Here is a 23,379-nt window from a genome sequence, read left to right on the forward strand (position 1 = left end):
GGTTTTTCTGTTTTCCGTTTGCCCTCAGAGTTGCAGTGAAAACTCTGAATTCATTTTAGACGGTTTAGTTGGATGGAGCTCAAGCTGGGACGCCACCACGGACTGTAAAATCTGTAAAATTTGGGGGAATGCATCTAAACCACTCATTAAAATACTGGCCAGTCACCACTTTAATAAAGTTTACTACCATACATTGTGGGAAATACTTGTAAGGGGTCCAATAATCTTGCACAAATATTGGGTGTCTGAATAATGACCATAAAAATATTGATGATAAAACAGTTACACAAAGCCTGGAGAAGCATGAGCAAGTCTGCACAGGCAGGGGGAGGTCCTGACCACAAGAGGGTCTGTGTGGACCCTAAAGAGATGGTTCAGCGCACATCCCACCACTGCCACCATTACGCACTTCCCACAGAAGGACTTAAGAGGACGGCGGCGAACGATGAAAGAGTGTTTGGCTGAACTGCACCAAAACATTCAGCAATAAATCACACAAGACAGATAAGAGCGCGCGGCTGCCGGTTTGTAAAACCAGGGAGACATTTGAGACTAACGGTAATGCGGCGAACGCGAACGAGCCACTCCGCACTGCGAAGGGGAGAGAGCGGTGTGTTCTGTGTATGGGGCGTCTGTTTCTTCTCAGCTTCCAAACAGAGACCTCTTTATGGGCATCAGTTCGCGGGGGCTGAAGGCAGAAAGTTGGCCCTGGAACAAGGCTGGTAGTCTGCAGCAGTTTACTGGAAACTGAACGGGGCTTGGGCGAGGCGCGGGGCTGGCCCCCGGGACAGAGTGGGGATAAATGAGAGATTGAGGTCAATCAGGACTCCGCTGAGGAATGCTGGATCTCAGACCCACCTTTCAGACCCAGAACCACTGTGGGCTGGCCGTGAGCTGCGCCAGAGTTCAAGGATTTTAGCGATTTCAAGACACCCTGGAAGGACTTTGCTTTACCTCAAAAGAAACAGCAACAAAAGCTTTTTACTGTAAGAGTAACTTGAATTTTTCTGCAGCAGGTTTGCTGTGTTCTGTTTGCTGCAAGTGCATTCATCACTGAGAGGGAATCAGCAGCAATGGGAAAGAATGATAGACGGTTGATCATTCAAGCTGGGAGGTTTAAGCCTCAATGTTATTATTCCTATGAATAACAACACAGTGGAAAAGATCCAGCGAAGGAACTGCTTTAAAGAATAGGGATCAGCAGTAAATATTTTCAGTGGTGCACCAAAGGGTAGTCTCAGAGCAATGCTAGCGTGCACAATAGCCTGAGATTCCTCACGATGGAGACCACTGGGAGCCATGAATGGCTCTGGGGTCCCACTGGCTTCCTATTGTGGTGAGTGGAACTCTGCTTCCACGAGAAGCCCCATGTGGCATGGAGTGGACAGGAAAATGCATCCACCCCAACAGGGAGAGATCCGCGTGCAGCAGCTTTCTTTAAATACTCCCAGGGTGAGCGTGGAATTCTTTCCTTTTGGACCTTTTCTTTTTTAGCAAATTAAATGTCCAATTGCTTTTTTGTGTTGCCTGCAACTCATCAATGCCATTGACCCACCCCACCCCTCTCCACTCCCTCCAACCCTCCACACTTGCACACCCACACACCCACACCCCCACGCACGCGCACACACACAAACACACACACACACACACACACACACACACACACACATGCTCCTCCTGCTCCCAAAGAAAGCAGACGCAGTTCATTACCACGGTCATTTCCTCCCAGGAAAACAAGGAAAAATGAAGCATGAGGACCCAGAGTGGCCTGCTTAGTGTAATGCCGTCTGGCATCTCCACCGGAGAGCGTGCTTGTCAGGAGACAGCGACGGTTTCCGAGGCTCTTGTTGTAGTTTTCTGTAAACCCGTCCATCAGTGTCAGAGCTCAGTCTGGTGTCTGCAGCCAGACGGCGGTACTCTGATCTCCTTCAGGCAGTAGATCTCTCTCTCCCTCCCTCTCTCGCTGGCAAGCGTTTCTCCGCTGCCCCTGTCATCCGCTTCTCGGGAGGTTCCTCTCCGCTGTGGATCAGACTTGACATCAGATACATGCCGCGCGTCTTCAAAGGGTGTCGTCAGGGGGCTCTCTGAGGTCTCTCTCCAGAGCTAGAAGTGATCAGGCACGCCATGTACCTTCAGGATGTATTAGAGTTACAGCGGTCGCCCGGCTGGGCTTTTGCGGACAGACAGGCCAAGTGCCTGCCAAGAGAAGACACGTTTTATCCCCGGTACGACCTGTGGGCAATCTTTGCGATTCGGTTGCAGTATTTTGTTCTACAACTGGGGTAACTCAAAGCAATCCAGTGAGACATCAGGTTTTGCCTTCCAGACATGTTATCTCATTACAGCGATACATGCCGTGTGGTGTCTGAGACAGGCAATCTGCCCACCCAAACTGCACCATTTTGACGGCTTTGCCCTGCTGTTGCCCTCAGTCTCAACTTGTTCAGTATGCTGAGCAGAGTAGGCCGTGGAATGACATTAGACATGATCTCATTTTCATGTGAGCTAAAAAAAAAAAACTCACAGACAATGAAACAGTTGGTGTCACGATCCACTGATAAGTTACTTCAGGCACAGACCTGATTTTCACTTGGCTGCTGAGCTCAGGTAGACGCACTAACAACGATCAAGTGTCCAGAAAATTTGCATCAGCATAAAAGGTGGCCATGGACTTATTGTGAATGCAGGGATTAACATCAGAAGAAGAGGAGCCGGGGCACAGGAAGACTTACAACTTGGAGTAGGCCATATTTTAGTTACTTTATATATCCACCGACTTTATATAATCAGAAATACCAATAATGTCTGGATGCAATGCCGTCAGGAAGGGATATGTCTCCATCATAACAGCACCTTGAACAAACATATGCACATACACAAGTTCCAATGTAAAGAACTATGCATAGTTCCAAATTCCACATCTTCTGGAACTTGAAAAATGCGGTCAGGGCAAGAGCATCAAACATGTCTTACAGAGTCAACTATCAATGCATTGCTAGCATCAGGTAAACATTTGTACAGCAAGGTCGACATTGCTGAACACCTGTGAAAGATGCAGGTTAAGTGAGTGCTGGGTTAAAGCTTAATGTATTCACCATAAGCTTTTTCTTGTTTGTCTCTCACAGCTGTGAAAAGGATTTGTGTTTCTCTGTACATCTGGATGCATCATTAACCTCTCCTCTCTCCTCCCCCCCCCCCCCCCCTCTCTCCCTCAGGCCTCCTGGGTTGGGTGGCAGTCCTGTCATCTCAGACATCTCTCTCATCCGGCTGTCACCCCACGCCACAGGCACGGGGGAGTCTCCCTTTAGCCCCCCGCACCCCTATGTGAACCCCCACATGGAGCACTATCTCCGCTCCGTCCACGGCAGCCCCACCCTCTCCATGATCTCTGCAGCCCGGGGCTTAAGCCCGGCAGACGGTGAGTGACCCGGTTTAGGGGACGGCTACATCTACCAACCAGCACGGAAGAGATGGGGGGGGTCTCCCCTTGTGTTGAGTATTGAATTATGTTTCAAAAGGTATATAAAGCTCTGTGGATGACTAAACGTCTTTGGCGGTCAGAGGATTTGCATCCGTCTACTTTTCAAAGTGGGATTTATGCACAGCGTATTTAACATGCAGTCACTTACACCATAAAATCAGGCCTGTGAACTGCGTGGACAAGACAGTCACTGGGGGAAACGGAAGCTTTTGAGATTCAGGAACGTCTGCCACTGTGCCACGAAAGATCTCGCAATGCTCACCTCTATGCTGTGTGTGCACACAGATGAGGTTAGACCCATAAACCATCTCAGAGTGTGAATTTGTCTAACATGGTATAGCAGCTTCTCTGGGAAACTTTGAACCTTCCGTCCCTGTGATTTATTCCTTGGGTTTGGGGGGGGTTGGTGGGTTATTGGAGGCTGTGGAAATTAATAAAGGAAAACAGGCCCAAAAGAATTCCCCAAATTTACTTAGACGTGATGACAACTCTTTCTTCAGAACCGCATCGCAATAACAGGTTGAGGCGAGGAGCCAGAATGGGAAATAAATCACCTTTTACAGTCTGTCAGCAGTAATGTGTCTGTGCTTTTAAAGTTAAATAAGCAGCACGGAGGAGATCTCGCCCGTGATAAAGCCGTGGAAAAGAGAGAGAGGGAGAGAGAAAAAAAAAACCGGGGGCTGTTTGAGCTGGAGTGAATGCAAATGGGTATAGAGGCAGCGCGCAGGTTTCTAACCTTGGACTCTGTCAGACATTACAGATGGCTGGTTCAGCCCGGCCCCAACTGATTGAGTCTTTACAAAACACAACAAGCATGGGTTGAATCTCTAAGCGGAGACTCCTCTCTCTGGATTATAGTGGTGAGGTTTTTAATGAGTTGTCCCCCCCCCACCCCTCAGTAATCTATGGTTTTTAATATACAGCAATAATCATCATCTGGAAATCGTTGCTGGAAAGTCTTTACTTAATGGCTGGCAGACGCACCGATGGAAGAGCCGCAGATGCCGCGGAGAGCAGCGCAGAGTGCAGAGAGATGTCTCTATCACGTCTCCTCATCAGTGATCGCTGTGCTCCGATACGACGGCGCGAGCAGGGAACAGCGCGCGGGGCACCTCCAGGGGCCAGCGCTCTGCGTTATATCCCCTATCCGAGCCGTCTTTCAATGGATTTCTTTTTGGCTAACAAGCCGGTTTCACTGGGGCTGCTCGGGGGTTTTTCATCCACCGGTCTCAGGCATGTTCCTCATTGAGCCGACACAAAGTGACTCAATTTAAGTGGTTATATGATCCGGGAAGGTCTGGTTCTGCCATGAAGCCAGCACAAACACATGCCTGTTCTCCTTTACCGCGACGGGGCCTAATTGTTTCTGAAAGATCACTTACGCTGTGAGAGTAATGCCGGCAGGAGGGGGACACCCAGCAGTGGGGCCCCCTTGCTGCATTTTTACGTCCCATGCCTTAAACAGAGCGGACATCGCCCCCTTACCTTGGTACAGGAGGCGCGGGAAGAGAGGAAACCGGGTGGATGCTGTGACCGCTGTTAAATGGCGGGCCGTGTAAAACAAATTCATATCTCGCTCCTATTACTCTTGACACATTTAAAAGGGGTTTACTGGGTGCAGATGTTAACACCGTTACATCATTATTACTGTAGGGCTCCGGGTCCCTGCCTCTGTCGATATTGGGCATGAGGGAGCGAGTGCAATTTCAGAGAGACCATGTCAGGGACATTACAGGTCAGAAGAAATGTAGGAATGTAAGCCCCATTACCCCTAGTGCCCCCCTTCAGCCAAAAAAATCCAAACCCCACCCCTGGCCCCTCTCTGCTTTTGTTGACAGGGGCACCTAAACGCCCCAGTGCACACAACCCTGATCGTCCCTCACAAATCTCAAGCCTCCACAGGACAGATTCCTGCCTTCGCACCTCTTTTCAAACACGCCCGTCCTGATTCTTCTTCTCCCTTCCTCCCTGCAGTTACCCATGAACACTTGAAGGAGCGCAGCCTCTTCAGCCTGGCCCCGCCCCCTCCCGGGGCCAACTCGGCCGAGTACTACCACCTGATGGCCAGCCACCGCAACCCTTACGGGGACCTGCTCATGCAGACCGGGGCCGCCGCTGCCGCTGCCCACCTGCCCGACTACATCAGCCCTGTGGATGGTGAGTCTCAATCCCCTGTGTCACTGAGATTCGGGGGTACCAGGAAGTGCTCTCGCCTGGATTTCCCCTCACTCTCTTTTATGGTTGTCCTGATAAATGGCATATAGCGAGGACGCTCAAATGAGTTTAACATGAGGTGAGTGAAGTGCTGGTCTGGTGTTTTATATCACATTTCTGCTCTTTGTGTTTTCTTTGTGGATGTGTTATTTTAGATGCCCCTTTTCCCACTGTGCTGCATAACTCTCAGCTCTGTAATACTCATGAACACTCATATGTGAAGGAATTACCCCTGGTGAAAGATAAAACCGAGATCAATTGTAACAAAATGTAAAGGGCCGATGTACGTTTTCCATTTCAAGCATCTTCAAAAGGAAAGGGGCCCTCAGGTACATACAGTATTTAAAGTCTTCAACAGGACTTTCCATAAACAAGAATAAGACAGATCAAGCAAGGATGACATTTATGAGGTGATTGTCCTTTCAGGGGAAGCACTCATGTGTGTTAGGCTGGAGGTGTGTTTACTGTAACGGACGACTACTTTCATCTCCAACATCCTCTGTCACCTTAAAAGGGTAGGCGCGTCTCAGCAGAGATGGATTTCTGCAGGGATCGTATTGCGATGAATGCCAGGGATGTAGCATCATCGATCAGAGCCCGTTTAATGGAGCTTGCCATGAAAATCCACCACATTATATGACCTCGCGGGGAGGCCCAAAACCAGTAATGCAAGTGTGCCTGTGCTTTGTTCTACTTGTGATGTCACAGGAGACACTCATAAAACCCATGTCCTCTGACCAATCAAACGCGTTCACTAGCGCTCACTCGCCGTGTTAAAGCCGCAGACTTTCATCCTGTTATTCTAACCGCCTGGAAAAAAAATGACGCCAAGTGCCATTTTTTTCCCCCTCTGTAGCATTTCCTCCTACAAGTTCCTGCGTGACATTTAAGCAAGAATCCTCACGAACAGTGAGGAAAATGGCATGGTGGCAGCCAACAGCGGACAATGTTCGATTTAACCCTCACGTCAGGCATTGCGGGGCTCCCCCCAGCCACATGTGCATCACGAGCTCGATGTGAGGCTCCAAGCTATCCTGTAACACAGGCGGCCGCCACCACCACAGGGTCGGAAAAGAAAACGAATACCCCTCTCCCACAGATGTTTACCGAAGCCGTTTACCTAAACACCCACAGACACCAAAAGCACACTGTCGTTTTTCCTCCTGCCGTGTTATTTTGTTTTCTCTCTCGGTGGGTTTGATGTTGTTTGGCACCTGAATGCTGTTGGGCCGGAGCACTCGGAGTGCCCGGCCGCGAAGCTTCTAGCATACAGACACAGTATTGACAGAGCCGGCCAGCTAATTGCTTAGCAGGGAAACTCCAGAATGAAAGGTTTCATTTAGCTGAGAGGGTGATAAATATGCGCCGCGATCTTCATTTCTTTGGAACGGAGAACTGATAAATTTATATGCATATTTAAAATCAATTTATGCTCTAATAAATTCTTCAGACCTACCACAAGACTGAGACCTCAGTGAACCCCCAGTTTTCCGTTTTTTTTCCTATTGATTCCTATGTGCCAATTACCAGATGGACCAGGGAAGGCTGAGGTCAACACTGAATAGCCATCATTGTCAGAAAATAAGAAAACAAGGAAAAGTTTGAGCCCACCTTTAGGAGTATCGTTATGTATGAAGTTGAGAGAGTCTGGCATGCTCAGGTTATCACGTACCAAAATTTTAATTTCACTTCAGACACATAGATATTATAGGGACAGATGTGTAGAGGCTTTCTTTTGACCTAATTTTACAAGATTTTTTTCGGCTGAAAGGAAGTATCTATGAGTTGCCATAAATGTAGTCAAAAAGTTGTGGTACGCCGGCTATCAATATAATTGCCCTGATTCAAAACAACTAAGAATAATTGGTGGATGAAGTACATATCTCATTGTATATTACCTTCTTCCTGAGAACTTAAAGACTTGACTTGCCTTGAGCATCCTCTAGGCTAATGTTTCCCTTCTCTCCATGTAGTGCATAATTAATCAGACAGAAATACCACAACAAAACACCGCTACAGGCTGAGAGAGAGGCCGTTGTTGATTTGGACAGGCTTTCTCCAGCCAATTCAGCACTCTTTGCAAAATACAGTAGCTGCCTGCATTCGTCCAAATATTTGCACTTGCCTCATGGTATGGGTGCCCTGCTCAAACAATCGAAGGGGCCTTGAAAAACAAACACATCCAACTGATAAAGAAGGCCGCCCTGGCCGAGTGAGTGGTGTTTTGAAACGCTCCGACATGGTGCCAATCGCGCGTCAGTGCCCGTGGCGTGCCCGTGGTGCGCACTTATGTGTTAATTACCACTCGTGTGTGACATCTCAACACGCCAAGCAAAAAACCCAATCACGGCTGAAACAACACAGACAAGTTTTTTACGAACCCAAATACAGACTTCCACTCCGCGGGGTGCAGTATATGTGTGCCTTTTGTACGCTTTCGATAAATCCATTGCCCGTGTTATTTTATGAAAGGTCTCACTCAGTGCTTTTCAATAAAAGCAAGAAGGGAGTTGTTCAAGGACACTGGTCTTAAAGCGCCTGGATGGATGAATAAATAAATAAATCAGGCTGTCACTAACCGCAGCCCCATTCCTGAGCGGGCCCAGCGCTTAGTTAAATACCCAACAGGACCGGGCAGACTATGATAATGTGTTGTCCAGACACCACAACATTTACATAAGTCCTTTCACAGCTTCTTCCCTCCCTCCTTCCTCTCAAATCGAACGAAAAGAAGGCTACCTTGTCTCTCATTGAGGAGCTTAGAGGAACTTGGAAAAAAAAGCCGGTGGGGGGGCACAGGGGTGGAAGCAGCAAAATAATCGGAGACGAAGAGCCGGTGGGAAAACGAGTGGAGTCCCAAGACAATAGCTGCTGCCAGAGTTTTAGGAAAGGGGTATTTGGCAAAAGGGGAGGACGTCCTGTTACCCCCTGCTTTACGAAGACATACACACACGCACGCACACACACACACACTCCCGGCTGTCTGGCTCGAGTCAGGCACTGGGGGCCCACAGACGGTCCAGCGCAAGCCCCTCTCTAATAAAATTTGCAGTCATGGTATTAGTTAGATTTACCGCGGAAAATAAACATTCCGCCTCCAGCGGCAGGCTGCAGCGCCCGGCACTGTTGGTGAGAGAATGATCCTGGTGCTGAATGCTGGCCCCCTGCACAGAGAGGCTGTGAGTGCCTAGAAAACACGCCAACTCACTGTATAGGAATAATTACGCTCTGAGTAACATGCTCTTATGCCTGCTGTTTGATCTCTGGATTTTTATTCTTAAAAAGAAATTTCTTCTAAAAAGAAAAAAAAACACAGAAATACATATATGTGTCCATGTATATGATAAGAAAACAGAAGGAAAACTATCTTAAATTTAAAATTAATTCTTGTGATAAGCTCAACTAAAAATGAGGAAGTAAAATTATTTCTTAATTTTTTGCAGTGCAGGCCTCACCCAGGCCTGGGGGCAAGCAGGCACTGTGCATAAACTTTGGTAAATTACCTAGCAACATACGAGCACAGCACAAGCCCACAGCGAGCCTTCTCCCTGGGAATGTGACCACAGATACGCACATAACTTTCTGAAAGAGAAGAGCACTTAAGATTGACAAGATTTAATGTCAGTTCAATGGGGACAGGATGCTTTTTAGAGTGCATGTCACTGCCTGTCTACTGTGATCAGAGCTGACTCCTTTGGGTTAGACCTGGGAGGTAAAAAAAACAGAGTGTGGGGGTCAGTGGTCCGGGAGAAGATCAGTACCCTCCAATTTCACTATTTAGATTTTCTGCAACGCTATCCCAATTAAAACTGCATGGCAGATGCTTAAAGTAATAATTACCGTTTGTGAGCATGCTTCCAAGTGCCTGTAATTATAAAACCATATCAGTCCAGATTCCCAATTGGAACCAGCACTCCCTCCTCTCTCCCACAAAGCTTGAAAACAAAACGCGAGGAAAGAGACGTCCGAAACGACGTGTCTCTACCCACACATGTGTTTTTTCACTCTCGTTGGAACCAGCAGGCCTTAAATTAGAGCCAATGCCAATAAAAACGACCCGTTGTGGTGCATCCATGTGCCTGAGTGGTCCCAGCCTGGCCAGGCAGGCCAGAGGCAACGATCCCTAGTGTTCCTCGCACACTGGAGGCAACATTAATGGCAGACCAGGCCAGACCAGATCAGCCGATCAGTTCAATGGTGACTCGCTTGCTCCGAGCACCCAATGGAGGAGGGGGTGGGGATGGGGGGGGGGGCAATGGCTGAGCAGTCGCTGCTGACATAAATCACAAGGGGGGAGTCCGGGGGGTGAGGCGAGCGCCAGGCCTGGCTCTCCATTTCCTCATTTATCAAGGGAAGTGGCACATTAATAAACACATCTCCCCAGAGGTGAGGGAGTAACAGAGATAAATAAGGCTCTCGCCCCTGAGTGGCTCCTCCCAGTCACTGAAAGAGAACCATTAAAGCCATGCAAATCTGAGCTAAATTCACTTCAGCTTTTTCAAGGAGACTGTCAGCCAGAATCTAGTTAGCTGTATAATACACCCCCTCCCACCATTCTCTACCATCCCCAGATCACCCCTGGCCCCTTCCCCCCTCCAACTCTCAATGTGCCTAACAATACAGGAGAAATGTATTTATAGTCTCGTGGATGGAAAATTCCAGGGGACTGCTTGTTGTTTTTGCCAACTTTTTTATGAATATCTTTTAACATCTTTTCATGTTTGTGTAACCCTAGAGCCGTCTGTAGTTCTCTAAACACTAAATGAGCACATACGCTTGTGTTTTAATACCCATCAGTACCTTCAAATAAAAATATCACAGGAGAGAGTTAGCAAAAAAAAAAACATTAAGAAGTCACTGCAAACTATTAGCTCTGCTTAAACAATAATGGCTCTGGAATCCAGTGGGCTGGAGGATCACTAATTAACCAATAAACTACAAGGCCCTGCTTGGCAGGGTGGAAGCCTGTCTTTTGTTTGGTTTTGCGGAAGGACGGTTTCTGTAAACCCGTTTGAGTTGGCATGAGATGTGACGGTGCCATTGTAGATTTCCGGTTGCCAGCACCTTTAGTTATGACACCCCCCCCACCCCCACCACCACCACCTCCCCTGCTGGCCCTAATCACATCCCGCCTAACTCCAGCTTCATCTATGCTAAAAGCAGGCCTAATGTTCAGCACCTGTTGGGCCCAGAGCAGTTGAAGAGCCCCCTCCTGCTACCGCCTGTCAATGGCCAAACCCCCCCCCCCCCCCGCAAACACACACAGCCCCCCTTTTCAGTATCGCTGGGGCCTAGCAGGTCTAACCTCCACTCCTGCAGCCTCACAAACCATTCTCTCATTCTCTATCCCCATCAGAGAACCTCTGGCTCCAGATGTATCCCCACATGTGCTCCATCCAAGGACTGCCCTGTCATTACTCTCAGCTGCACTCTATGCCTTTCACTCTGTGTACAAAAAGCACAATTACATGTGCTGTAGCTGAAGCTCAGAGTTACATATGTATCCCTGACTGCGCTTGCCCTGACAGTAAGGCCCTGACATACTCTACATACATTCCCTGAAGGAATGTCACATTGCTGCTAGCCTCTTATTTTACACCAAGCTAAGTAGTAGCACTCTTTTTTAACTTTTAATTCTCTGGAAAAATTCAATAGGTGTGAGAAACTGAAGCCTTGGGGAGATGGTGTATGGTCTATATAAGACTGATTTATAAATGAGTGGTGCTTCCAAACAAACACTCACTGGGTTTCATGTTTTTGCTGAATAACTTCAGAACTGTTTTGTTGCCATGCAACTGAGCATTGGCCATCATTTGTAAAACAATGGACACACAGATGCCTGCCAATCAACTTCCATCAACAATGGTGAAAGTGTTATCTGAGCAATTTCTCCTCTAAATAATTCTCCCAGCAGAAGAAAGAAACAGTTTACGATAAATGTTTTTTTTGCAATCAGTTAAAAGGATAAATGTACGTGAAAATGAATGGAGAGTAGTGGGAAATTAACATCAAACATCAAATAACACAAAGCATTTTTTCATTGTTTGCTTAAAAACAAAAAAATGGCCCACCATGAAGGGTCAAATGCTATCTTTGCATTCATTTCTTTTTAACTGAAATCAATTCTGTAAATTGCCTCCATTTAACAAGCTGAAATACAGCTGCCGCCGAGAGATTCTTATCTCAGTAATGACTGTAAATTATTGGGAACGATTAATTATCCATTGGAAGATTTGAATCTGTATGAGGACACAGTGTGTGAGAGATGCTGGAGATAAAGTCTTGATTGTAAATTATACCAGTGCTAGAATGACTTTTGTAACAACAAAACCAAATACTTTGTTTTTCAATGCCGTGGAGTGAGCTTACAAATGCTTATTCGTTTCGATTTGTAATGAAACCAAAATAAATCAGTTGAGCTGCTGCAGGTTTAAAGACGTTTCAAAGAGAAACTTTGCTACTTTCAAAATATTTTTTATTATTAATTTAAAGTCTTAAATGTTTCATGCACTGACTATATTCATGTACATAGCCTTTGAAAGTAGTGTGCTGTGAATGCATTTTGTTTGTAGCCTTTCCATCAACAGCAGCAAGAAAGAATGCGGGATTAAAGGGGTGTTAGCCCTCTGTGTAGACAGAAATTGGACAGCGCTTTTGGCTGAAAGTTTCCACGTGGACGTTGTTCTACCGAACACGGCCGCTGCAGTATCCTCCACGCGGAACACCCAGGAGACAAGCTCATCTCACCCCCACAAACCCCCTCCTGCCAGGCAGAACTTCCGTCACCCCCATACAAATTGTTTACTGTATTAGCTGAGAATCAATCTTGAGCACTTATTGATAGGGCCGCGCTATTTCCAGGGGGTTTGAGTGTCTGAGAGAGTCCGTGTGAGCATCAATCACGCAGTCCCGGCTGGAGCGTTCCGCCAGAACCTCCAGCTCCAGAAATAGCTCTCCGGCGGGGAGGGAAGGGAAATGACACAATGCTACGGCTCAGAGTGACTCGATAGATTTCTGCTTTTTCAGAAATGATTTCTTAAGTTGAGAACATCAATAATCCCTGCGCTAAGTGGGTGACCCTCTTAGGGAGAGTGGTCGTGCCGCAGAGTTGGCTCAGAGTGAGAAAAGTGGAGGGGGTGGGAGGAGGACGGCTGGTTAGGGAACACGAAGGGTTAAAGGTCCAAAAACATGTAACCGAAGACCGGACCCCATCCGGGACGGGCTGGGTTTAGCAGGGCCACTAAGGAGCTGTCCTGTATTGTTTTCCAGTTTCCCGGTTCCCCAGTCCCAGGCTGACTCCCAGGCTGAGCCGCAAACGAGCCCTGTCCATCTCGCCCCTCTCTGACGCCAGCATCGACCTGCAGACCATGATCCGCACCTCGCCCAACTCCCTGGTGGCCTACATCAACAACTCACGCAGCAGCTCCGCCGCCAGCAGCTCCTACGGGCACCTCTCCGTCGGAGGCATCAGGTACCCCACCCCGCCAACAGGGGCGACTGACTCATGCAGCTAGAGATGGAGGCATTTTATTTTTCAGTATTTACTTGCAATGGACTTATCTGGGGCAGCACATACTAGTAACATCCAAAACACGGTCAGTCAGTCTCCATTTTATAAATACACTTCCTCGTTATCTAAGCATATAGAAACTTGGCCTGCACAGGGATGTAATCCACTGCCACACCAAACTTTCCTGTAAAACTTGCAAAAATACTGTTGATTTCGCTAGTAAAGCTAAACCCACAACTAAGGTTGATACACTTTGTACAACAGCTGAGAAAAGTACTTTTTCCCAGTGTAACATGCTTGTTTTTGTCTTTCCTTGGATGTGTTTCCTCAGTCCCTCCTTTACGTTCCCCCACCCCATCAACCCCATGGCCTACCAGCAGATTCTGTCCCAGCAGCGTGGTCTGAGCGCCTTCGGCCACACTCCGCCCCTCATCCAGCCCTCACCCACCTTTTCTGCACGCTCGCACCCGCTGGGCATCTCCGCCCTGCCCACCGTCGCCCACAACAACCACGCCGAGTCACACCAGGTAAGGCCAACATGGCATCACGGGAATTCCAGAGCAGTTGGAAAGGCCCCTATTGCCTATTCACTCTGCATATCTTGATTGGGAAGACTTGGGGTGGCATTTTGAGAGGAAGGAAAAAAAAAACAGATTAAAATGTACTTCTCGCAAAATCCTCACTTAAACTGGATTATATGCTCTCTGCCTTCCCATGGTTTAATTTTCCCCAATGTGTTTGCGACACAGTAAACGTATTTTAATTTTGTGTTTTGCAGTGGCTTCGCCATTAGCTTTGAGATACCCTTTCCTCATACTGCACGCTCGTCTGTTGTGGTTCTTGGTGTTTCTTCCACTGCCTTTATTATTACAGTGTACACGAAACAGCCTCACTGAAGATAAACTCCTCCGGCATAAGTACAGGATAAACCACTCACACACTCATTCCCCCAACCCACACGCCCCCAGTCTCTGTTTCTATTCCAGTGCAGCCCAAACACTGAGCGACACTGACGTGAAGCTGAAACCCCCTTGCTGCTGATCAGAAACACATTTCCCCTGGTTTACAGTAATGGCACCCGGCATTATTGAAAACATAAGCTCTCAAGCTAAAATGCCACACATGGTCACTGTCAGCAGATTGTTTGCGCTGGTTGGGCGGGTGGGTGGTGAGCGTCCCCTTTCTTGTGAGAGAGCGTCCCCTCAGACAGACTTGCAAGAAGCGTCCCTCGCTGTTGTGTTAAGAATTCATAAGAGGATCAAAGTCCCCCCTCAAGAGTCACGCTCTGTGTGTAATAATTTTTTCATAATCCCCGACAGTTCATCACGCGCAGCCTAAACTGTTTAGTCTCTGTGGCGGGTCGGCTCTGAAATACGGGCCCCTCTGCGGGTTCGGAGTTCTGAGACGATACGGCGTCAAACCAAACGGCAATGCTGGTCCCGTTCCAAACTCACTCTCTCTCATCTTCCAGAATGCTGGTGGGGATTCGGCAGTCAGCAGCACTGTCAACCCCATGATCACCAAGAGGTCAAAGGTGAAGACGGAGGGGGAAGGCCCTCGGCCTGCCTCCCCCTGCTCACAGGTAAGGGTCCTTCCCTGCCGACTCACATTCTTATGGGATTGATTTTCAGTGGAGCATGGTGAATACCGATGTGTTTATCTCTGCCACCCTGTTTTATCGATGCGGAGCTCTCCGAAGTGCCAAAATCGTTAGGCTAATTTGTGTCATTATCGTTATTTGACTTATGAGATGGTCTTATCCAGAGAGAACATGCAGCTTCTCATGATCAATTTTAGGATGTTATGAAATAGATAAGAAAATGAGGAATCTATGTGATGCTGTGCAGAATCTCAGGTAGGCAGATTTAAAATGAAACACACAGAACACTTCATTTTACATCCTGCCAGAGGGGGATGGATGAAGACTTCTTATGCACTGATAAACTTTTTCAAAATAAATACACACCCACTGTATAATATACAGTACCAGTCAAAGGTCTGGACACACCTCATTGAGACAATGGGAAACATGCATTCAAAGACATTTTGATTTAAAGACTTATGCTTAATTGCTTGAAATTTGTTTCTGAGACAAATATAGTGAAGTTGATGCCTATGTATGAATTTCTTTCAAATTTTTTTTTTCGCTACTTTGAAGAATATAAAATATTAGATTTGTTTAGATTTGTTTTTGATTTGTTTAACACTTTTTTTGGTCACTGCATAATTCCATTTGTGTTATTTCATAGTTTTTATGTGGGAAACAGTAAGAAGAAAAACCCTTCTATGTGTCCAAACCTTTTACTGGTACTTTACTTATGGGAAAAGGGTGCACAATTTGTTTGCATAAGATGTAACATATGTGCAATTTAATATATGTTCTAATGTTTTGTAAGATGAACTCACCACAGTGAGCTTGTGATGTATTTAGAATGTTTTAGTGTAAAACTTATTCAACTATAAATATATATATATAACTATTCACATTCTTCTTACATCTGATCAAAGCAAGACAAATGATTATGGATTAAAGATGTCAACAAGTTATCAGTAACCAGTATATCATCCAGTGTGTAACATACAAGAACATGAAGAAAACCACTTGGACGAGTGGAAAAGCACAAGACATTTTTCGCCCTCCTGATCTTTTGAACTGTTTGCTCTTATGGTTTGTATTACTTTCTTGGCATATTAGGGGCTTTCTTTACTGTACGTAAAAGCCAGTGGCACTAAAACTATAGCAAGCTTTTTATATATCCAACCATCCCCTTACCCGCGAAGAGTCATTTTTCCCGAAATACTCCTTCCTGATCAATGGCACGACATGAGACCCGGGGGAGCCTCCAAGTCCCCTGACCCCCTTTTCGCCGACCGCTGAAAGAAAAACTCCTGCTGATAAGAGCTTTGCATCCATTCATTTTTTTCCACCTTCCTTCCCCGGCCACTGTTAAGTGTGCCAGAGCACTTCATTTTAATGAAATATCGGCTGGCCGTTATTGTCATCTGAGGGATTTTTCCCCCCCCCCTCCTTCCTCCTTCTTCCCCTTCTCTCTCTCCCTCTCTCTCTCTTTTGACAAATTTGCGGCTCCTCTCCGATTCCGAGGCAGGTTTGGGTATGATGCATGGGGACGGCAGCCAGCGCCGTCGTCCAGGGGCCGGCAGAATTGATGAAGACAGCGGGCCGTGTGGAGATAAACATGCTGCAGTCAGCACGTTGGGGGCGCGGAGCCGCGTCGCCGCGGGAAAGGGGGGACGGGGCCCGCACATCAACCCACCTCGAGCCCCCGTGGCCAGTCTCAGACGCCTCAGGAGCCCATCTCCATCAGCTTTTATTTTTTATCAAACTTCCTGAAAGAGAGCCGTTATTATCGGCGGTACTGAGACAGTGCCTGTGCGCCATTTTTCTCACGCGAGCAATATAGTTACGTTTGAGCGCGGGAGTTTATAAAAAGGGTTTGAAAGTACGTAAAGGATAAAGTGTTTGTTTTATTTAAGTTCCCGTGTCATCGCCGTGTTTCTGTTTGTCTAACAGTTGCACAGGTGATCTGAGCGTGCCAAAGATCACTGATAGTCAGCCGCTCATTCTCTGCGAATTTCCAGGGAAAAGTGTCAGTTGGAAATATAAGTCTGCTATATGCACACGCACACAGGTTTCTGGGTTGACTTTAAGATCTAAAAAGTTTCTTGTTGTCATATTTACACACAGGATCATCTGAGTGGGACTCTGGACCTGAAAGAGGACCTGGACAAAGACGAGTGCAAGCAGGAGCCTGAAGTGGTGTATGAGACCAACTGCCACTGGGAGGGCTGCTCCAAGGAGTACGACACTCAGGACCAGCTGGTTCACGTAAGCTATTTCTGGCACATTATATTGCCTTAGAGAAAGCCCTTATGTAGGGTCATTTACAGTGCTATCTTCAGCAGCCCATTTATTCAGCTTGAGTTCTACTTGGGAAGCAGCGGTAAAGTACTCTGCTCAAAGGTACAACAGTAGCATCTCTGCGACCTGAAATACTGAGCTCTGTGATCCAGAGTCCAGTGTTTTTTAAGCCCCACGCTGCTGAGATATCCACATGTCAAAGGGTGGGCAGGGTGACAGGGTGATGGGGGTGAAGGGATGACAAGAGGACATAGTGACTGCGTAGATGACAGGGTGATTGAGTGACAGAGTGAGTGATAGTGTAACATAGGGTGATAGGCTGACAGAGTGATTGGCTGATAGGGTTACAGAGTGACCAGGCGACAGGGTACCAGGGTGAGAAAAATGACCTGGGGGCTGGGTGGTAGTGTGACAGGGTGACAGAATGACAGGTATGATGGCGGCAAGGGCCCACTCATGGGACAGGAACTGCCCAAGCTTTCACCCCTGAGCCAGACCTAGTCAAAAGTTTCAGCTCCAGCCCCATCGACTGCAGGATTCTGGAATGTTCTGTAAATGACCTGTTCAGCTTCTGTTTTTCACCACTCAGACCTGGTTCCTGAGCAAAACTCTCGTTGCGGGTGTGTCCCAAAATTTTTTCTCTGTTAATAATTTGCCTTAGACAAGGTACTCTTACAACAACAACAGCTTTTTGGCAGACTTTTACTCCAGTTCAGAAACAAGAAGTGCAGCCCTTTTTCATGTTTTCATGTTTGTGTGTAAGAGAATGATAAGAGCTGATAAACTGAGGCTGTGGGAGCGGAGTAACTCATATCCTCCTGTGGCTGATGCGCTTGACTTAATGTGCCTGTTGATACTTGCTGTAAGACAAGAACCCTGGCAGCGCAGCTGTGCGAGACGAAGTCATACCGACCCTTGACCTCTGCACCTATGAGCAACCTGACCCTTGACCCTGGAGGCCCGGCGTAAATCTGTCGTCATGCAAGAGGGCTTTAAATTCCCCCTGGCACCTCCGTGTTTTTATTTCTCGGAGCGGGAAAGTCCTGCCCACCACGATTTGACTGACAGCACGTGTATCAATCAGCCCAGCGCTGAATCAGTGGGCTGAAGATAGCGCTAACTGTCTCGTTTCTTGCAAACAGTCACAGAGGAGCGACTGGGTGTGAACATTCAAGACAGTAACCCCTCACCCCATTCTGCTGTGGCTCTCTAGGGGCAAGTCCAGACCAGTTTTCATACTGGCATTTTCCCGGCCATCTCTCTTCCAACGTGCTTAAGAGGATTAAAGCTTAGCGCCTGACTGATGTGATCTTGGGTGTGTGTCAAAGCTGGAAGGAATATCCCGCAGGACTCACCATACAGTAATACTGGGAATGCCAACAGGAAACGGTTGATGTAGAATGTGTACCATCTGTGTGTGTGTATGTATACGCACACACACACCTGCAAAACAGGTGGCTTGAAATAACATAGAAGAGAGAGGTCAGACTGAGGAATAATTCTAAACTTTTTAGGCTTGCATTGAATATATTCAGTGTAAACTCTTCAACATTTCGATGACACAAGATAGTCATACAGTTCTAATAAATATATGAAAGGAAGACTTTTGACTGTCGCATTTTGTGTTGCTTTGGTCTTTGAACTGCTTTGGTGAATCGTCCATTTGCATTAAAAAGGTCAAACCAAAAACCACAGAGCCACATGACATCGCCTGATAGAGGCACCTTGAGAGCAGGCAGCGGAAAAACCTTTGGAAGTAATTAATGAAGGTCTGTGTTTTTTATGTGTTGTTTTTGATGTCTGGTACCTGAGAAGACAGGGGCATTTTTTTTTTTTTTAACCCAGGGGTCCGTTTGGGGGCGATCACTCGCAGCTTGTAGAGTCTCGGTGAGAGGTCCAGCACTTCTGTGGCATTCCAGCGTGTCAGTGAAGCAGAGAGAGGGATTGGAGGGAGGGGGCCACTAACGAGCGTTCTGTGGCTGGAGCTGCACTGTCACGCATTGCGAGAGCAGGCTTCGGCCTTCACTATCATCCCCTCTGTCTCCTCTCTGCCAAGGGGCTCCAGCTCCTGCAGGCTGCTAGCTTTGTGTAGCACAAACGGTGGCACGTGTTGTGTTCATTTGTGTCGGTGATCCTTCCTCCCAATAACCGGTAATTAAGGTTTTAGCTAGCTATGAGGAGGACGTGTTTGAAACGGAGGATCACGGGAGAGCGTTCCCAGCCGCGCACACACTTTAGAATCAAACGTGTAACAAACAAAGACTTCTGTGATGAGCTGATCAGGAGCGGATCTTGCCCTTGCCAACAACAGAGTGACCACAGGTGTCAGCCATAAGCGTGTGAGCCTGCCCAACGCTGGTCATGTGACTGATTCTCAGCTGCCGAAGTGAAATCTGAGCACCCTTGTAATCAGAGGTCTGGGCTTTAGGCCTCCTGGGCCTGTTAGGCCATTCGTGGGCTTTTCGGGAGAGGGCTAATTAAGGGATCACAGCAAATTGTGGGTTATGGGTAATCCTACCGCTCTTTAACACCGAGTGTCCTTGCAAGCCCAAACACAGCAGCTAACTAACGACAGTGAGCTTTTAGCCCTGACAGAACCTGAATTAACTTATCCAGCCTGCGTCTAATAGTAATTTACATCAATCAGAGACGATGGCGTCTGAAATATTTACTTCTTTTCTTTCCCGCCGTTTCACATAATGGTCCATTTCAAACGAACAAAGCTGTTACGTCAAAAGGAAATCAGCAACTGGAGTTCCAGCAGACCGAATGGAGAGTGCGGTATTTGGCAGACAATTGATTTGAGGTCTGAGGGGGTTTTCAAACCACAGCTATCACAGAATCCCTTTCATGATGGCACAGGAACTTAATTGAGCTCCGTATCAAAGGAGACAGGCCTCCACCTCTTGATGTACACACTGAGAAAACAGCACTGCCACATCCTTTTATTTAAGTGTGACAAATGGAAATATACCCGCAACTTTGATTGATGGCGTTACTTTTCATGTCTCAGATAAATGGCTCCTCTGTCAGAACCTGAAATTAGGAGCTTGTTTGCACAAGCCCTTATTAGCACGATTCTTTGAGGACTCGGCTCTCCCCTCGTGTGCTCCTTCTGCTCTACACCAGATCACCAGGGAGAAAACAGCATGCCGAATCAGAGATTAAACACACTGGCTGGTACCGAGAGGGGGGCGTAAATCGAAGACATCCTCAGAGACGCGTGCGAAAAGAAGAATGTCTCGCTAAGGAGAATGCAGGGAGGGGAAGAGTGGTTCACAGGGACCGCTGAAACAGAGAGATCAGGTCTCACTGAGGAAAAAGCAAGGGGAGGGAGGGGGGCAATGGAGAGATCTGGGCCCCTGACTATGTCTGGTTTGTGCCCCCTGCAGCACATCAATAATGACCACATCCACGGGGAGAAGAAGGAGTTTGTGTGCCGCTGGGAGGAGTGCTCGAGGGAGCAGAAGCCCTTTAAGGCCCAGTACATGCTGGTGGTGCACATGCGCAGACACACCGGGGAGAAGCCACACAAGTGCACCGTGAGTGACTGATCGCCATCTGTCTGCACTAAACACGCTGGGTGGGGACTGCATCTCAGAAACTGCACACACACACACACACACACACACACACGCATAAGCACAGACACATACACACACACACACACACACACACACACACACGTAAGCACACACACACACACACTGCACATGCAAATACACACAGTGTGTCTCAGTTTACATGCATGCAGAATAGCTTAAATGTGCTCACACACAAAGAGGCATACATAGATACCCTTGCACGTTGAAATAGGGGGCCAGCATGCACTCACAGACACATACCATGTTGTACCATGTTCTTGGTCTCAAACACACCAGTCTGATGTAGTGTCCAAGTAAAAAGGAAGGAATTGCAGGCCAACAAATATCCAAGCACGCCCACTGTTTCAGTTAATGAAATGTCTCTAAAACAACATAATCACAGAAGCACCATCTGCAGGACAGTGATATTAAAAGTGGATTGATAGACAGACGACTAAATCCACTGCTATTCAAAACCTTTATCTCATCATAAGTCTAGATAAGGATTACTCCCCATTGTTTACAAAGGCCTGTTTGTGCACCATGCTGATTTACCTCACATGTTTGTACAGTTCGGGTTTTACTCAGTGATGTATCTGTACTTACTACTGCAATACTTAAACCAGAGAACTGCTGAGGCTTAGCAGAGTATGTGGTTCTCCAGCTTCAAAGCTGATTTATTAAGATTATGATTTTATTAAAATAACTTCTGAGCAGACTTCCCAAAGGTGATTGACAGGAAGGGAGGGATGTAATTGAAGTCAGAAAAAGAGCAGAGGGGTCCATGGGTCCTTATTAAGACCTATAGCTTGTATATCCCTTATGTACGCCATCAGACAGATTTCCTCTTTCAGAAATAAGAAGTTTTTTTTTGAAGATGGATCTTTGCTTCTATATCAGCTTTTTTGTGCTAATCTAATTTGCTCCCCTTGTACACTTGCAGCCAATTATCTGTGGTAAGGCTCGGCACCAGCCAGTTTTAAAGGAATACCAAATTATAGCAAATAATAATGCAAGGGAAAACTAAAACGTTGCCTTGAAAATAGTACAGAAAAGTGCACTGGAGTCCTGGAGTGACAGGACCAGTGCCATCAGCGTTGACCTGCCTGCTGTGTGCCGTTGACGATGTTTGATGTGTCATTGCTTTGCAGTTCGAGGGCTGCTCCAAGGCCTACTCCCGCCTGGAGAACCTCAAGACCCACCTGAGGTCCCACACGGGCGAGAAGCCTTACGTGTGTGAGCATGAGGGCTGCAATAAGGCCTTCTCCAACGCCTCTGACCGGGCCAAGCACCAGAACCGCACCCACTCGAATGAGGTAACGAGCCCGGCATCCCGCCTCTCACTGCCTGTACCAGGCCTCACCCAGCCAGGCTATAAAGCTCCATGCTACAGGGGTTCAGAGCCTTTACACCAATGAAAAGTGCAACGGACATGTAATGGGACATTCGAATGACATGGATAGCTGTGGTGATCCCTCTCCGTACACCAACTTCTGACTTCTCCAAAATGGTATCATCCTGCAATGACGTAGTAGTTACACTTTAAGAATTTTTTTCCCTTTTTCATGACCATCAACACTTCAAGTTTAATTCTGAAATCAGATCGGTCGGCTTTTTTACAGTCTGTGGCGACTGCTCTCAGAGCCTCACCCTCTGTCCCATTAATGAGGGCTGTGTGCATGTAAATAATGAGGCGCAGCCTGGACTAACGAGAGAGCACGGCGGCCCACAATGCATTAGTGAGAATCAAGCTCGTCCCCTGTGGAGCGGGACCACCTGCAGATCATGAATACATAATTAAACCTGGAACCACTTCAAGCCTCTGACTATCCATCAGCAGACAAAGAGAGCGTAGGATCGTAAAATTTCCGCGGATCCAAGCAGTAACTCTAACTTTATTACAACACGCGGGGCCATGAATCACCAACACTTACTGTAACCAAAATCAGCATGTCACCGGTTCACTCAGACAATTTATATTTCTAATTGCATATTTACAACTGCAAGAAGTCTCAGCTAATCTGAATAAGTAGGGGAAAATGAAACTTTAATTCAAAGTCATATATTTGAATGCTATCTCTTGCGAGCGATACGAGCGAGGCGGTATTTATCTCCGCAGAAACCCTACGTGTGCAAGATCCCCGGCTGCACCAAGCGCTACACAGACCCCAGCTCTCTCAGGAAACACGTGAAGACCGTCCACGGCCCCGAGGCCCACATCACAAAGAAGCAGCGGGGCGATGGGCCCCCCAGGCCTCAGCCCCCAAAGGAGAATGGAGAGAACGAGGCCAGCGCCAAGCACAGCAGCAGAGGCTCGGAGGACAGGCTGGAGGCCAACAGCACCACCAGAGGCATGGAGGACTACCTGCAGGTCAAGTCCATAAAGACGGAGAACTCTGTGGTAAGAGCTGGGCGAGTCAATCTGCGGTCACAGCATGACACACAGGCACAGAGCTCACAGCAAAGCTGCATTAACACTAAACTGAATTGGTCAATTGGAGTTACAAGACTGGGTTTTGCCTCACAGACATATCCATTAATTATCAAACATATCAGTTCTCAATAAATTCTTAATAAATATTATGTACTCAGAAGCAGATAAGTAAGAGAAGACATAATTATGTGACTTGTCTTGTCAAAGCCTGTACTAACACTAGCATGATGCGCCTTGCCTGTTAACCCTAATGATTTTTCTTCCTCTTGTAAC

At 47.2% G+C, this 23,379-nt stretch overlaps 1 protein-coding gene across 1 annotated transcript in view; it reads left to right on the forward strand.

The window, feature by feature from the left end:
- The window catches only part of gli2a (GLI family zinc finger 2a), an 86,483-nt gene that overhangs the window by 58,360 nt on the left and 4,744 nt on the right, over positions 1-23,379 (forward strand). Inside the window, exons 4-12 of the mRNA XM_036545871.1 lie at positions 3,219-3,421; positions 5,459-5,641; positions 12,968-13,169; positions 13,540-13,735; positions 14,680-14,790; positions 16,915-17,055; positions 20,481-20,630; positions 21,824-21,988; positions 22,792-23,073. Of these exons, the coding sequence (XP_036401764.1) occupies positions 3,219-3,421; positions 5,459-5,641; positions 12,968-13,169; positions 13,540-13,735; positions 14,680-14,790; positions 16,915-17,055; positions 20,481-20,630; positions 21,824-21,988; positions 22,792-23,073 (1,633 nt within the window). The remainder of the gene's footprint in view (positions 1-3,218; positions 3,422-5,458; positions 5,642-12,967; positions 13,170-13,539; positions 13,736-14,679; positions 14,791-16,914; positions 17,056-20,480; positions 20,631-21,823; positions 21,989-22,791; positions 23,074-23,379) is intronic.

This window comes from Megalops cyprinoides, chromosome 14, assembly GCF_013368585.1.
Source record: "Megalops cyprinoides isolate fMegCyp1 chromosome 14, fMegCyp1.pri, whole genome shotgun sequence".
NCBI classification, from domain to species: Eukaryota; Metazoa; Chordata; class Actinopteri; order Elopiformes; family Megalopidae; genus Megalops; species Megalops cyprinoides.